Source organism: Mus musculus, chromosome X (assembly GCF_000001635.26).
Source record: "Mus musculus strain C57BL/6J chromosome X, GRCm38.p6 C57BL/6J".
NCBI classification, from domain to species: domain Eukaryota; kingdom Metazoa; phylum Chordata; class Mammalia; order Rodentia; family Muridae; genus Mus; species Mus musculus.
Genome location: NC_000086.7, coordinates 36,928,831 through 36,946,164, shown reverse-complemented (window position 1 = coordinate 36,946,164; position 17,334 = coordinate 36,928,831). Strand labels below are relative to the sequence as shown.

Here is a 17,334-nt window from a genome sequence, read left to right as displayed (position 1 = left end):
TAATACCCTAGAACTGGTGTTAGAGATGGTTGTGAGCCAACAAGTAAATGCTGGAAACCAAACCTGGGTCTTCTGCAAGAGCAACAAGTACTCTGAACCGCTAAACCTAAATTCCCAGCACCATAAAAACAAATTGAACATTGAATTCTTTTAAAAACCTAATACAGGGCCCCCAATGGAGGAGCTAAAGAAAGCACCCAAGGAACTGAAGGGGTCTGCAACCCTATAGGTGGAACAACAATATGAACTAACCAGTACCCCCAGAGCTCATATCTCTAGCTGCATATTGTAGCAGAAGATGGCCTAGTCAGCTATCACTGGGAAGAGAGGCCCCTTGGTATTGCAAACTTTATATGCCCCAGTACAGGGGAATGCCAGGGCCAAGAAGTGGGAGTGGGTGGGTAGGGGAGCAGGGTGGGGGGAGGGTATAGGGAACTTTCAGGGTAGCATTTGAAATGTAAATAAAAATATCTAATAAAAATATTTTTTAAAAGCCTAATTACTATAGTTTTTCTTTCCTAACATTTGGCATGCACCAGGCATTGTATACGTATACATGTTACTTCATCTTTCTTTTCCACTTGTATATGTGTTATATGTTGTTCATGTGTTCATATGTGTGTTTGCATGCATGTAGGTATACATATGTAGGTGCATCTGCATATGGGTGCTTATATATGTGGAGATTGAAGATTGATAACAGAATCATCCCATCATCTCCCTTCCACCTTGCTCATTGAGGCAGAGTCTCAGCCATGCCAGAATTCACCCATATGGCTACTCTTGCTAAGCTAGCTTGCTCTGGGAATCCTCTGTCTCTGCCTTCTGGGGCTGAATTACAGGCAGACTGCTGTGCCCACCTGATGTGTTTGTGGGTTCTCAGGATCCTCATGTAGAAAAAGCTTAGTCAGTGGAAGTGCTTCATTTTGATTGTTTAAGAAAAACTATTTTATTATATTTTTATAATTTTTAGATTTTGTTAATCTAAAAAATGTTATGCAATATATTCTCATCAGGGCTTCCTCTCCCCCAACTCCTCCCAGGTCCTCCCCACCCAAATCCGTGTGCTTCCTCTCTCAATCAATCTCTCTCTCTCCCCCTCCCCCTCTCTCTCTCTCTCCCTCTCTCTCTCTCTCTCTCTCTCTCTCTCTCTCTCTCTTTTGTTGAAAAAAAACTAAAAGAAACTTCATGAAAACAAAAACCAAATATACAAGTAAAAGATCAATAAGGAAAAAAAGCCTAAACAAAGGAATATGAGACAAAACATCTACAAAAACATTTTGTGTTGGCCATCTACTACTGGGCATGGAGCCTATCATGAAGTTAATATACTCAGGGAGACTTCATTGGAAAAAAAAACACATTTTTCCTTTGCAAGTAGGTATCAATTATAGACAGCTTTTTGGTTAAAGATGGAGCCTGTGTTTACATCCCTTCTCTCAGCAATTCCATCTGGCTTGAACCTGTGCAGGCCCTGTGCATGTTGCCACAGACTCTGTGAGTTGATATCTGCCTCAGCCTCATTGTGTCTAGAAGATGTTGTTTCCTTGGAGTCATCCATCCCCTCTGGCTCTTACAGTCTTTCCACCTCCTCTTCCACATAACCTGGGAGAACAAGTTTGATGAAGACATCACATTTAAGACTGAATGCTCCAAAGTCTCATTTTCTACACATTGTCCAGTTGTGGGTCTCTGTGTTAGTTCTCATCTACTGTAAAAAGAAGCGTCTCTGATGAAGGTTGGACAGGGCACTGATCTATGAATATAGTGGAATGTTGTTAGGAGTCATGTTATGCAATGTTCTTTGGGCAGAGCTGTAATATTCGGTTTTCCCCTAGGCCCATGCCCTATCCAGTCTCAGGTGTAGCACTGTCAGGCATGGATTCCATTTCATGGAGTGAACCTTAACTCCAACTAGATGGCAGTTGGTTACTTCCACAACGGTTGTGCCACTATTATGCTGGCATGTCACTCAGTCTGGTGACCATTGCAGGGTTTGTAGCTGGGTGGGTGATTGTCTTTGGGTAGTGTACAAAGTATATCCCAGTACCATGAACACTAGTCAGCAGGGGTGAGGCTCTAAGTAGGCCTGCTCAGCTTCTCAGTGTTTGAATAGAATGTGTAAGTGTTGGCTCTAGCAATAGGGACTGGGCCCTGTTTTTGTCCTGATAATCTAGTGTAGTCAGGTACTGTTAGTTACATTTTACACATGAGATCACTGAGGCGTGGAGAGGCAAATTGCCTGTTCAAGGTCAGACAACTTGTAATGAAGCTGAGATTTGGCTTTAGCTCTCTAACTGCAACTTATTTCAGTATACAAAAGTCTAATTTACATCTAGTCATTTGGTAGCATAGCCATTATAAAAACTGAATGTCAGCTATAATCAGAATAAGAGTAGTTTTTCCATTTTTGTAGCAATGAGCTCACTGCTCATGAATAATAGGCTGCTCCTGAAATGCCTTCATGCCCAGCATGCCACAGTATAGGGCAGCATTGAGCCATGTGGTGGGCAGTCTGGTGGGTGGGCTGCATTAAGTAAGCAGTTTTGGGCTTATGTTTATTGTGTACCAATGAGGACTTGGACAAAAAAATGACAAGGAGATTTAGATTTGCCTGTGGTTATGCTTGGCAAAGATTCTGATCTCTTGATACCCCCCACCAAGACTTCAAAGAAGATAACTGCAAGACCTAGTCTTGGACCAACATCCTAAGCTATGTGATATGAGCCTTTGGGGGACTTGGAAAGTTCAAAAGAGACAGGACTTCCCATGCTCTCCTTTCAGAACCCGTGGCCTGAGTACCATTCATGCCGCCCAATGGGGTTTACGAGCAAGAATGACTCCATTCTATGCAGGAATGTGAGCTTTAGTCTACTCTGTCTCCACAAACCACGCCCATGACAGATCCCTTTACCTTTGGCAATAAACACTTTCCCCCATCATAGAGGGATTTCAAGGCTCATGGTTCAGGCAGGTTGAACTTTGGGCTTGCACTAGGCCTTTCTCTTGCTATCTGAAATTGGGCATTCACCCCTGCTTTCTTTACCCAGAAACAAATCCTCCAACTCAAGCATTAGTAGCTTGGGTGAGGTGGGATAGGGGTATGGAGTGGTGAGACAGGATCTTGTGAAGCTTAAAGCTACCCTCAAACCCAATATATAATTGGAGATGACATTGAGTTGATCCTCCTGCCTCCACCTCTCCAGTGCTGGGATTATAAGTGGAGCTGAGGATGGAACTAAGCTAGCATCCTACCAACTGAGCTCTTTGCCCAGCCCAGTCTACCATTTCTGCATAAGTTTCATGTCAAATTGGTATCACTGGTTCTTCTGTGCTTAATTAACTGCTCCAAGTAAGAAAGCCACATGTCCATTGTCACCAAGTTCTGTCCCTGCTTCTTTTTTCTGATACCTCCCATGTGGATACATGTTATATCTGGCTGGGGCAAGCCTAGGTTGAATGGGTTGGAACAACTTACTGTTACCAACAAATGTCCATCTGTCACCTTGTCAACCACAGATTCCCTGTCATCTTTCTTCTTTGAACTACTCTAGGGGTAACCTTGATTTCAAGGTAGATAGCTCATAGTTGTTCCTAGCTTTGGGATAAGTCTGACTTGGATTTGAATTTTAGTTCAGCTACTTATTTGTCCTGTGGCCTTAGACAAGTTACTTAACCTCTGTGTGGTTCAATTTCACATTGGCAAGACACTAGTAAAAGACCTTCTGGAAAAGTTATTGTTAAGATTAATTACACTAAGCCATAGCCAGTGGCCAATACATAGTAAGTACTCGTCATTTATTATTATATTGTTGTTTGGCCAATGGTGGAGAATACAGGGCCTATTTGCTGAGCTTTCCCTCTAGGCGCTAATGGGAGCCCTAGGTTATGCAGTTTTCAGTTGCTAGTCAACAACAGTTAATCCCACTTTGTCCCTCTTTCTCCTAGGTGAACATCATTCCCGTTATTGCCAAGTCAGATGCCATTTCTAAGAGTGAGCTGGCAAAGTTCAAGATCAAAATCACCAGCGAACTTGTGAGCAATGGAGTCCAGATCTATCAGTTCCCCACAGACGATGAGTCGGTGAGCGAGATCAATGGAACCATGAATGTGAGTGGGAACACAGGGTTGGCCTTTCTAGTCTTGTGTTCTTATGATCAGTCTTTGACAAGAAGCATCGAAGTACCTTCATCATCCATCTTAATGTGGTAACTCTTGATTACCTGAGTCTCAGGTATTGATGACAGAGGATCCAGAGCCTAAAAAGCTCCTCTTTCTACTGATGGCTGCTGCAAACCTCAGCAATGCAGATTAGTAACCAGGGAAAGGGCAAAGGCTGCCTCTGGACTGAGTGGCAAGCTGGGAATGCAGACCTCTCTTTCTGCTCTCCTCCTCTTCCTCCTTTGTGGCTCATATGTGTGTTCATATGTGTGCAGGTATATGTACATGTGTGTGGAGACATGAGGCTGATGTTAGGGGTCTTCCTCAATCACTCTCCACTGTATTTATTGTGGTAGGGTCTCATGCTGAAACCAGAGCTCGACCAAACCTCATAGTCTCTGCTGGCCTATGGGCCCTGGGGCTCCCCTGCCCCTGCCTTGTAAGTACTAGGATTGCAGGTAGGTGCTGTACTTGGCCAACTCTGAACTCAGGTCCTCAAGATTACCAGACAAATGCTTTATCCACTGTGCTACCCCTCCAACCCTCTAACCACCTTTTCAACAGCCCTCATATCTAAGCCAGAGTAGACTGCAGGAAAGACATACTTTGTTTGTTGCTGATTACCGACAGTGCTGGTCCAGCAAAAGACATAAAGGCTGAAAAAGTTGGTTGGCCTCAGAGGATGGGCTGTTGTCCAAGAATTAATCCCTGTTGTCAAGGAGGGACAATGAAAAATAGCCTCCAATTTTGCTAGCAACCACAAGTAATTTTTAAAAAATGATTTTCTTTATTTTTATGTTATGTGTCTGAGTGTTTTGCCTGCGTGTAAGTAGATCATGTGTGTACAGTCTGCAGGGAGGCCAGAATCCCTGCGACTAGAGTTGGAGATGACTGTGAGCTGCCTTATGGATGCTGAGAATCAAACCCAGGTCCTCTGCAAGGGCAGCAAGTACTCTGAAAAGCTGAGCCGTCTCTCCAGCCCAGTGATGTTGTTTTTAAGCATCAAGGTTATGCTTTACCTTATTAAGTATGAATGAATTTATAAGACGAGTCCTCTTCCCTCCCCACCCCCAGAGGAATGAGTAATAAAGGAGGCAGAGAGTCAAACACTCCCCGTGCTTCTTTACAGTGTGTTGCTTGCTGTCGCTGTGGAGGCTTCAATGTTGTGATTTCCAGGAGACAGCTAATAGCTTTCAGCAAGCCTCTGCTTCGGGAACAGATTTCTTTCTCTCTATTGAGAGGCATCAGTTTTTCCTAATGACATAATGTCAGGGGACAGCCAAACTCAGGAAAGTCTTGTAATAAAAGCCATTTTTAGCAAACTTTTCCTGCTGCTGGTGCCCTCTAAGTTATCATTACAACATCAGCTGCCACCTCCTATGAATTGGCCAACGAATTAGCATAGCCGGGCAGCAAGTCACTGTCTAGCCTCATGTCCTGCCCATCAACACAGCCCACCCGAGACAGGTTTATTAGTAGAAGCCCTTCATCTGCCTTGACAAGTCTGAATTAACTGAGACTCAAGTCTGCCTGCCTTGTGGTAGGTGGAGCTGTGTTCCCCGTGACCAACAATGGGTATGGATAAAAATGACAAAACACAAAACAGCGCTGTCTTCTCCAGGAGTCATTGCTTCTGGATGGAAATGAGGGACTGTGAGGACAAGAAAACCAGAAAAGATGCACACAGCCTGCAGAGAAACGGGAAGTGCTTTCTGGGTGTGGCTTTCACTGATGTCTGGAAGCATCTACACACCTCAGGACCTTAGTCCCTGTAGATAGCTTCTGAACTCATTTTCTCTGAGTCATCAAGCAGTGTTCATACTTGTGGTTTGATTTGCTAGGAACAAATAGGCCTGATAAGTTCTCAGCAATATGAAGATGTCCCGTTATTGCCACTACATTATGGGTTAAGAGTGACAATCACCCTTGCTCTGTTCTCCTCTCAAATCTGGCTTCCTGCTCAGCCCAGGGCTGCTCCAGCCTCAGAGTTGGAAACTTGCCAGTGCTATGAAGCAATAGTTCTCAAGCATGCTGCTGTGGCAGAGGAGAGCTTGTGAGTCCCACGATGCTCATAACAGTCCATAGCTCATCACTGCTTCACTTTGAAGAACTCAATTAAAAGCTAGATGTGGCAGTGCATGCCTGTGATCCCAGTACTGAGGCAGGAGGATTACATGTTTGAGTCTGGCCTAGGCCAGACATTTAACAAGACCTGGCCTCCAAAAGAAAAGAAAAGAAAAGAAAAGAAAAGAAAAGAAAAGAAAAGAAAAGGAAGCTAAATCTCATGAGTTCAGGGTCACCCCCCTAAGTAGTATTGCTCAGTATTCCATCATGCTCTCTTAAATGGGAAGGGAGGAGAAGGAGTGCCTTACAGCTAAGATACCTGAATTTAGGGATATCTGTGGGAGGGGCCTGTATGAGAAGCCTTTGTGTTCTGTATGCTGACTGGGAGACAGGAGGGAGGAGTCACTGCTATAATAAACCCAGGAGTGCTTTGCCCTCCTGCCACCATTCCAACTGTATCAAAGTCTCTAGAGAAACCATACAGTGGCACCACCAGGGATGGGGAGGGGTGCCTGGGTGCTATGAGGACCGAGTGCCGGCCTTTCCAATCTAGCTATAGTTCCAGATCCCTAGTCCTGCCTGCTGCACAGCCAGTCATCATGGGAAATTGAAGAGGCAGAAGTGTTTTTTGTTTTTTGTTTTTTTACATAGTTCAGGAAGACTTTACAGCTGCTCTTGTTATTCCCAAGTAAAAGATATTCATGGGGGAGCACCTGGCATTGCCCTTGGCTTCTGGATGGCTCTAGAAAACCTTATTTCAGATTGTGGGACAGGAGATGGAGAAGTTGGGGGAGATGGAGTGAGTCTGCTCCGTGCTATTTTCAACTCATGCTGGGATGGCTCTCACAGCCATAGAGGTTAAGTCTCAAAAATGTCACATTGTTTACATTAATTCATTAATTTGGGACATGGTTTCACTATGTAGCCAAGGCTGTTCTTAAACTTGTGACCTTCTTGCCTCAGCTTCCTAGTGCTTGCATTATAGAACAGAGTCACCATGCTCAGCTTACCATTTAGATACAATGCTACTGGTCTGGCAGAATAACACACCGATAGTCTCAGCATTCGGGAGGTAGAGGCAGGAGGATCAGAAGTTTAAGGTTATCTTCTACAATACAGAGAGCTGGAGGATAGCCTGAACTACATGAGACCCTGTTTAAATAAATAAATAAATAAATAAATAAATAAATAAATAAAGTAATGCTATTCTTAGAATAGCGCAAACTGTAGCTAGGGGATAAAGAACAGGTCCAGAACTCAATTAAGCCCAGTTAATTGGCCAGTTGTTAGGCACTGGGTTTGATTTTAACAGTAAGGGCACGTGGTTGGCAAACTGGATCACAGGGAGGCTAGAGGCTCAAGCCTGTCCTCTCCCTTGATTCAGCAATGATACCCACATTGTTTCCATGTACTTCTGTTGGGATGACCAATGGTATTTGATGGAATTAGCTGACAGTCTTGTTTAGCCACTAGGCTGAAGTGGGGGTCAAGTAGAACCAGCCTCATAACTAGGAAACTCTGTCAACCCTGGGAAGAAATCAAAGCCAATCAGTATATATCACCAGAAAAGATTTTGGTGGAATTTTGTAGCCTAAAGGGAAACAAACAAACAAACAAACTAGAAAACCACCCTTCCAGTCTTCAAAGCATAATACACGTGGTTGTACAAGGATAGAGTAAGTCATGTAGGATGGATCGTCAAAGAACTTTCAAGTGGACCAAGGGGAGTTCAAGGTAGATGTGAGCCTGGAAAAGTAATGTTTTCATTTGAAAGTGTTGCCCATGTGATAGTAATAGGAGATGGAGCCTTGCAGGGCCTGATGATGCAGCCTGAGAATCTCAGCCACCCTGCAGGCTGAGGCAAGATGATCACAAGCTGAAGATGTGCTTAGACTACAGAGTTGAGTTCCCAGCCTGGGCAACTTAGTGAGACCCTATCTCAAAACAAAAACTAAAAAAAGGAAGGCTGGGGATCTAGAACTCAGTGCTATATAACATGTGCCTGACATGTGTAAAGCCCTGAGTTCAATGTCTAGAATTGATGATTTTTAAAAAGAAGGGGACTAGAGAAATGGTTTGGAGGCTAAGAGCACAGAGGATCTTAGTTCTGTTTCCAATACCCACATAGGGTGACTCACAACCTCCTGTCGCTCTAGCTCCAGGGGATTTAACCCTTTCTTCTGGCCTCTGTGTATACCTGCCCTCGCATGCACACACCCATATACAAATATACACAATTAAAATAACTCTCTTTTGAAAAGAAGAGCGATTGGGGGTGAGGAGCCAAGTGGTGGCGTCACAGCATGCTTTAATCCCAGCACTCAGGCTCTCTGTGAGTTCAAGACCAGTCTATTCTACAAAGTGAGTTCCAGGACAGCTGGATCTGTTACACAGAGGAACCATGTCTCAAAACAAACAAACAACAAAACAAAACAAAACAAAACAAAACAAAAAAAGGAGTCAGAGTCAGGAAGGGGGAGATTAGGCCTTTATGGTTAGGTAAGCCATAAGGGCTGCTCCCTCACTCATAGGATTAAGGGTCTTTATAAAAGAGGCTTCATGAAGAAGTTAGCTAACTTGATCATCCACTTTCTGCAGTGGGAAGATGTAGCAAGAAAACTCTCATCAGACACTCAAATGTGCTACTACTTTGAGCTTAGATGCTCAGTCTCTGGAACTATGGAAAAGAAGTCTATTTATGTTCTTTATAAATTACTTAGCCTCAGGTATCTTTTTTTTGTGGTTGTACAAAATGGGCTAAGTAGTGACTGTGGGACCAGACTCCCAAGACAAGCCCAAGACTGTGTTGTAATAGCACTCTGCACCTGGAGGATCTCATATCTGCTGCCCCTCATCAGACACTTAGGTAGCAGCATTACACAAGGTCCCTGGAAGATCTCATATCTTGGTCTCCCTCATCAGACACTTAGGGAGAATTACACAAGGTCCCTTTATCAATCTGCTCATTATGTGTGGGCAGGAGCCTTGTCTTGCAACGATTAAGAGTCTCCTCCCTGAAGCCACATATATGAAACACCGCTTCTCAGCTTCCTGCAGGAACCTAAAATAGGGAGGGTGGAGGAGAAAGTCTGGCCTGTATTTTGAGAGGTATCATGGATAGGACCTGGTAGTGTGATTGAAAATAAAACTCCCTTTGTGGACACTTTGCCCCTTCTTAGAATTGGGAACAAAACACCCATGGAAGGAGTTACAGAGACAAAGTTTGGAGCTGAGACGAAAGGATGGACCATCTAGAGACTGCCATATCCAGGGATCCACCCCATAATCAGCTTCCAAACGCTGACACCATTGCATACACTAGCAAGATTTTGCTGAAAGGACCCTGATATAGCTTGTGAGGCTATGCCGGGGCCTGGCAAACACAGAAGTAGATGCTCACAGTCAGCTATTGGATGGAACACAGGGCCCCCAATGGAGGAGCTAGAGAAAGCACCCAAGGAGCTAAAGGGATCTGCAACCCTATAGGTGGAACAACAATATGAACTAACCAGTACCCCCAGAGCTCTTGTCTCTAGCTGCATATGTAGCAGAAGATGGCCTAGTCGGCCATCATTGGGAAGAGAGGCCCCTTGGTCTTGCAAACTTTATATGCCTCAGGACGGGGGAACTCCAGGGCCAAGAAGTGGGAGTGGGTAGGTAGGGGAGTGGGGGGAGGGAGGGTCTGGGGGACTTTTGGGATAGCATTTGAAATGTAAATAAAGAAAATACCTAAACAAACAAACAAACAAAAGAAAGAAAGAAAGTAAAACTCTCCATCCTGCCTGATTCCATGCTGGTTGTCATAGCCATGTGTCTTTCAAGAACAGCTGACTTGCAGTGACTCCTGGCCTGCTGTGCTTAATTGATTTCTAACAGATGCTGTTTATTTAGCCAGGACACAGAATATAGACCACCCTAGGTGGCTTGTGAAGGCTGGCAGCCAAAGTGTGGTGCCCCCCCCCACACACACACTTCCTGCAAAGACCTAGCCTGGGAGTTCAGTACATGCATGACTTCTTTAAGCAGTCTGTCCTGGCTCCCTCCGATAGCATATAAGGAAATGATGTTTGCCTGTACTTTCCAGAAACATCTTTGATGCCAGTTGCAAGGAAGCATGCTGTGGGAGGTTCTAGGAGTCCTCAGAATTCAGTCTGGTGTGGGCTGTGCATTCGGGAATAGTCACAGAGCTAGGGGAATCAAATGACGGGAGTTTGCGGAAGAGAGGCCTCGAGTTACCCTATCATTCTGACAGTGTCCCTTGATGATAAAATAACAGGCCTAAGGGAAGACTGGCATTTCCTATGCCTTTATTTTCTTGGTATTTTCTTTCTTTCTTCTTGAGCCTAGAGAAGTGCCTCCCACTTCACACCCGGTCCCTCCTCCATCACTTTAGAGCTGAGAGCCCAGGGTGCAAGCAGATGATGCTACAGCATGGTTTTCCTTCTCACCTCCTCCCTCAGTCTAGCCCTCTGCAGTCACTGCCCCTCATCTCTCCTGCAAACCCCAAACTCATGCCCCTTTCGTCCTGTTTCCTACTCCATTCAAGGAGTGTTATGAAGCATCTACTATTTGCCCTTGGTCACATAGTATCTAACAGGATTTCAAGTATATAATTTAGGCTTCCTCAACAAGAGTACAAGCTTCCAAAGTGCAAGGGAATGTATCTTCTACTTCTTTGTGTCCCTTATAGTGCACCATCAGAGCTCTTGCCTTGACAAGAATAACAACAGTCCATCTTAATGGTTTTCAGCTGTGCTCTCATACTCTAGGAAGGAAGGGAGCAGCAATGCCAGTAGCTGTACACAACCCTTTCTGATGCTCATCTACCTCCAGCCGGCAGCAACTGTGACTGTGGCTATAGCCACCTGCTCCTGCTCCTGCTCCTGCTCCTGCTCCTGCTCCTGCTCCTGCTCCTGCTCCTCCTGCTCCTCCTGCTCCTCCTCCTGCTCCTCCTCCTGCTCCTCCTGCTCCTGCTCCTCCTCCTCCTGCTGCTCCTGCTCCTCCCTGCTCCTGCTCCTCCTCCTGCTCCTGCTCCTGCTCCTCCTCCTGCTCCTGCTCCTGCTCCTCCTCCTGCTCCTCCTGCTCCTGCTCCTCCTCCTGCTCCTGCTCCTGCTCCTCCTGCTCCTGCTCCTGCTCCTCCTGCTCCTGCTCCTGCTCCTGCTCCTGCTCCTCCTGCTCCTGCTCCTGCTCCTGCTCCTGCTCTTGCTCTGTTCCCTATGTGTTAGACCATGCCATTGTTATCTGTTATCTTAAATTCCAGAGCAGGGAGGAGAGAAGGGGGCCTCTTATCCCTACATAGCTGTGGAGCTCTGGAGCTTACTGAATGCCTCCCAGTGCTGATGCAATGAGTGATGTTGTAGAGGGAGCACCCAAAGGCCTGGAGATGAGCAGCAGTTGCATCATGGGGTGCTTGATGCCTTTCTTCTGGAGTTCTGAGTGCTTGTTTGCCTCTGTTCCAGGCCCACCTGCCGTTTGCTGTTGTTGGCAGCACAGAAGAAGTGAAGATAGGCAACAAGATGATGCGGGCTCGGCAGTATCCTTGGGGGACTGTGCAGGGTGAGTCTCCTGTGGATGGGCTGTGCTCAGAGAGCCCCTCCTCTGTGTTTTTGATGCCCCCCTGCCATGATATGACAAGTTCCTAGTTTGTCTCCTGCCTCTGCTACTCAGTTTAGGTCTCAAACAGCCATAGGGGGTCACGAGCAGCAAGCTCTGGCCCTGTGCCTGGATTCTAGGATGTGAGCAGACTCCCTTTGTCTCTAATGAAGAAAATACTCCCTTGTAACTACCTCCAAATACAACAAAAGACAAATGGACTTGGCACAGCATAGAAAGGACTATACAAGTGAGTGTGTCCCTAAGAGAGGCACAAGAATGTTCACAACAGAGAATAATGATAAATTATTACAAACAATGAGGTGTCCATAAAAATAGACTGGATAATTTGTGAAACAGTTATATCATGGGATCTTAGACAGAGGTGAAATTGAATGAGTGATAGCTACGTCTGCATGACTGGATCTCAGAAACACAACGCTGAGCTAAATAAAATCACACAAGCCTGCGTATGATATGAATTCCAGAAGCAAGCTAAAATAACATGATAATATGTTTTTGTGAATTCATGCACAAGTAATGAATGATAAAACAGTTTTAAAACACACACACACACCAAGAGCTGGAACAATGGCTCAGAGGTAAAAAGCACCTGTTATTCTTGCCGAGGACCTGAACTCCATTCTAAGCACCCGAGTCACAAGGGTCACTTCTGCTTTTATCTCCAGCTCCATGGAATCAGAACTTTCTTCTGACTTCTGCAGGCATCTCATGTAAACACACACACTGCAAAAAATATAAATTAAAATAATTCTCTAAAAACAGGACTAGCGTGATGGCTTGTGGGGGAGGGGTAAAGGCATTTTCCTTCAAGCCTGCTGGCCTGAGTTTGATCCCCAGAGGCCACACAGTGGAAGGAAAGAGCTGACATCTGAAGGTTGTCCTCCAACCTTCACATAAGTTCACACATACACACCCACACCCTGTCACACTTAAAATAAATTAAAATTTAAAAATATACAAATGAATGATAAACCCACAGGCAGGATAGCGTTAACGTTTCATTGCCAGAGGAGGCAGGGAATAGAGAGAGGGACATGATATCAAAAAGAGGCCAGCAGGGCCTTCCAAGGTACTGGTAACAGTACTTTCAGTTGTGGAGATATTTAAAAAATTTTTAAATTTAAAACTGCTTTAAATTGCACATACCTATTTCATGGACATATATATATATATATATATATATATATATATATATATATACATACATATATGATTATTTCATAATTTTAAAGAATCAGATATATATTTACATCCATTCATCACAGGTTTTTTGGTAGTGTGCCTCAGACATATTATGCTATGCTATGCTGTGCTATGCTATGCTATGCTATGCTATGCTATGCTATGCAGTTTAGTAGATCATACAAGCTCTAGGACACTGCAGTGGGCAGAAGTTTAAGGATCTGAGTCTATAGCTGTAAACTGTGCCATAGCTGGCAGTTTCTCTGTAAATTCATCCCAACCCTTGGACAAATAATAGAGAGTGGGCACCCAAGAAGAGTAGCATACATCTGTAAGTCCAGCAGTGGGAGGGATGGAGGGGGGCAACTGGGATGAGAGGGTCGTGAGTTCAAAGGCAGCATTGGACAGTGCTTCAAAAAAGCAAAGGTTGGTAGTGAGTTGTGCATCTCGCTCACAAAGGCCAGAATGATTCAAGGCACAGCAAAGACCCACTGACAGTAGCCGGATTTCATTCCTCTTCCTTTTGTGGTGCTGAGGATGGAACTGACTGAGAGCCTCATGCATGCTAGATGAGTGCTCTGTCTTTGAGCTCCATCTCCTGTCTGGATGTCCCATAGGTAAGAGAAGATGGTCAGAGCTGCACTAAATTTTGTGCTTCCCTGCCATTTGGAGCTGGGGGGGGTGTTACAGTAGGAATCTTGGCAAGTGGCTTCTAGACCAAGAGTCACCCTCTTTGGAGTCTGAGGCCTGACAGACAGGAACCTGAGGTGGGAGGAGACAAACCAGCAGACACTACCACCCAACACAGTGGAGAAGACCTGGAAACATCCTGACAGAGCTCTACTTACAACATTGCTCTAGCCAGAAATCCACTTTGCTATGACTTAGTCCAGTGACTTCCATGCCCAACTTAGACTGCCCTGCTCTTATCCCAAACTTTTTTTGGGGGGTGGTAGTGGTTTCAGGGGTTGTTTTGTTTTGTTTTTTACTCCTGAGTTGACTATTCTTTTTGAGTGAAGAAGCAATTGAATACTGCTTGGAAACCTTAAAGAAAACTTAGAATTATTCCTTCTTTCACCACTCCCTCACTTTTTAAACAGGGTTTCATGTAGCCCAAGGTGGTCTTGTATTGACTGTGTAGTTGAGGCTAGCCTTGAATTCCTGACACTCCTGAGCCAACCTCCTAAGTGTTGAAATTACAGGTATACACACACTATCATGCCTGGGTCTGGAATCATTCCTACTGACCAGGGATAGCAGTCCACAGTTGGAGAAGCAGCTACATATATCTTGGTCCTGAGAAGTTACTTTACTGATGCAGCTTGTTATACTAGTTTATGTTCTATGGCAACAGTTCTCAACCCATGGGTCACAACCCTTTGTGGGATCAAATGGCTCTTTCACAGAGGTCACATATCAGATATCCTGCATATCCAATATTTACATTATAATTCATAACAGTAGCAAAATTATAGTTATGAAGTATCAAATAATTTTATGGTTGGTGGTCACCACAACATGAGGAACTGTGATAAAAGGTAGAAGCATTAGGAAGGTTAGGGACCAGTATTCTAAGGCAACAGGTAGGGTTCATGTCATGTAAGGGGCCTTAAGCAGAAAGAGTACATGGACCACCCTGGAGTTTGGACAAATACTTCTGATGACCATATCTGACCATCTATGATGATACAACTATTCTCAACCCTGTCATTCCAGAACCCCTCCTCTCTGTCCCTACTGTCCTCTTCCAGACCCTGAGAGACAGAATCTTGGCTAACTTATCTGTTTATCATCTCAAACACTACTCTCCTCCTGTACATGGCCAAACACTACCACCCAACACAGTGGAGAAGACCTGGAAACATCCTGACAGAGCTCTACTTACAACATTGCTCTAGCCAGAAATCCACTTTGCTATGACTTAGTCCACATCCCTCACCTTCTTGCTCACCATCCAAAATGAATACCTTTGCCCTCAAGGCAAAGAAATGGTACACACTTTCTCCTGCTTAGGATTGCCATGCTCATGCCATTATCCACCCTTGGCAAAAACACCTCTTTGAAAGCTTCTATTTCCCATATGGGCCACCCAGGGGGTCTGCCCCTCCTTGTCCCCACCACCTATTGCTATCCTGGTTCTTTTTCCTTGCTCTTTGGAGACTCTGCCTATGGTCTTTCCCCTACACTATCTGCTTCTGGAGCCTGACTCTGCAACCTGCCCTCCATATAAACTTGCCTAGCCTTTTGGAGGCCTGGTGGGGATTGTGTTCTATTATCTGCTTGATAAATTCTGTTCTTCCTTCCAGAGTCACCCAAGAGGTTGTGTCTATGGGGATGCTACAGTCTCCTGGGAGTTTGTAGGTCCCCCTCTTCTGGGCTTTTATGGCACTGCAACCTTACCTTCATGTTTGTAACTTTGGCTTTGTGTTGTATTGTTCTGTTTACACGTGCTTTCCCACTAAACTGTGGCTTCCTAAAAGCATAGGCCCAAGACTTCATTTCTTAATTCTCAGGGTTACACATAATACTGGGAACTGAGATTCCAGGAATACTTACTGGGGTGCCTGGTTAGACAGATGTGTGTCTGTCTGCGAAGCAGTGCAAAGCAGATATTCCTGTGGAAGTCTGCTTGGTGGCATTAACGCACATTCTTAGATAGTTTCACAGTAGTAAAGTTTTTACTATTGCCCTTTCATAATGTTTCATTCCCAATGTTCACAGGAAATAGAATTAGGTGGTTAAATTTGTAGGCGCCGTATAAACAGGCTGCAAAGCACTGTCACCCTTAGACATTTTACTTCTCACTTCATCCATTTCTTCCTCTGCCGGCCTTCCTTTCCATATCCATCCAATGCCCCAATACCCGCTATGCAGTTGAAAACGAGGCTCACTGCGACTTTGTGAAGCTGCGGGAGATGCTGATTCGGGTCAACATGGAGGATCTGCGGGAGCAGACCCACGCCCGGCACTATGAATTGTACCGCCGCTGTAAGCTGGAGGAGATGGGCTTCAAGGACACCGACCCTGACAGCAAACCATTCAGGTACCTCTTATGCCAGGTCAGGTCAGCCTGCTCTAGCTCAGGAAGCCTTGCCCTGAATAATCAGCAGGGGAAGTGAGGCGTGGAGGTTCACTAACTCCTAGATCACTGGTGCTGCTTGAGTGTTCCCTCTCTATGTCTGCACAGCTGCCAGAACAGCTGGCACCTTGCTTAGAGACACAGACAAAGGAGGGGGCCTGGAGGAACCACTCTGTTGATTGATCACTCACTACTTCAGCCCCTCCCTCCCATGTATAGCTGCTGTAGTGAGCCCTGCTTACACGGACTCGGTGCTGGGGCTTTGTTCTACTGGGTGGCAGTTAGGAACTGCCCTCTGTTCCCACTTTCTTCATCTGGCTCTCGTATTGCTTAAGACAGCTTCCCAATATGTTCTTCCCCAACTTCCCCGTTCTCAAAACCAGATAGGAAAAAGTCAGGCAGAGTGGCGCAGCACTGGAATCCCAGCTCTGGGGAGGCCTAAGCAGAAAGATGGCCATGAGTTTGGGGACAGCCTGGGGTACTTAGCAAGTACTGTACCATAGCTACATAGCAAGAGCATTCCTTTAAAAATAAACAAAAACAAAATGAAGAAGAAAAAAGGGGAGAGCTGGGTATGTGATTTGGTAGTTGAGTGTTTGCCTAGCATGCACAAACTGAGTTTATCCCTAACACCAAATAAATAGATAAGAAAAAAAAAAAAAGACCAAGAAGTAGTTACTTGGCTTGTATTGGTGATTTGCATGATGCTCTCTCTTCCCCACTGCCTTAGCATTTCAGTGTGAGTTTTGTTTTGACCACTGACGATGAATAATCACTGGTGTTTTCCTCAAATCAGAATCTAAAGTGCTTTTCATTATGCAGGTGGGAGCCATAGACCAACGAAAGCATCTGCTCTGTATATACAGTATGCGTCATTATCCCTGCATTTTGAATTAGCATGTGTTGCCCTTTACTGTGGCTCTATCTCCTTTCAGGAAATGTCAGACATCCGTGAGCAAGCCGTGGGGGGGGGGATATCTGTGGGAGGAAAATGCCTTCAAATGGCCCCTGGGATCCCACAGAATCTGTTTATAGCCCAAGGGACCCAGGACACCATACAAGCAGTCCTTTGGGGGATGGCTGCTTTGGGAATGGCAGCTTGCCAGCTCTCTGTGGACAGGCAGGTCAGGGCCCCAGAGCTCCTGAAGTGGAAGGAGCTAGTTTGTCTCTGATGGAATCTCCTGTTTCTCTCCTTCACCTCCGCAGCTTCCATCTGCATCCGGAAGGAGGTG

At 45.2% G+C, this 17,334-nt stretch overlaps 1 protein-coding gene across 11 annotated transcripts in view; it reads left to right on the top strand.

Annotated features, from left to right (window-relative positions):
* Septin6 (septin 6) overlaps positions 1-17,334 on the top strand; it is a 78,765-nt gene that overhangs the window by 43,872 nt on the left and 17,559 nt on the right. For 7 of the 11 annotated variants that reach the window (NM_001177323.2, NM_019942.5, NM_001359140.1 and 4 more), the window contains exons 5-7: positions 3,949-4,110; positions 11,685-11,781; positions 15,898-16,066. In NM_001177323.2, coding sequence (NP_001170794.1) covers positions 3,949-4,110; positions 11,685-11,781; positions 15,898-16,066 — 428 coding nt within the window. The remainder of the gene's footprint in view (positions 1-3,948; positions 4,111-11,684; positions 11,782-15,897; positions 16,067-17,334) is intronic. The other 4 variants (NM_001359141.1, NM_001359142.1, XM_006541391.3 and 1 more) reach the window with 1 other exon arrangement.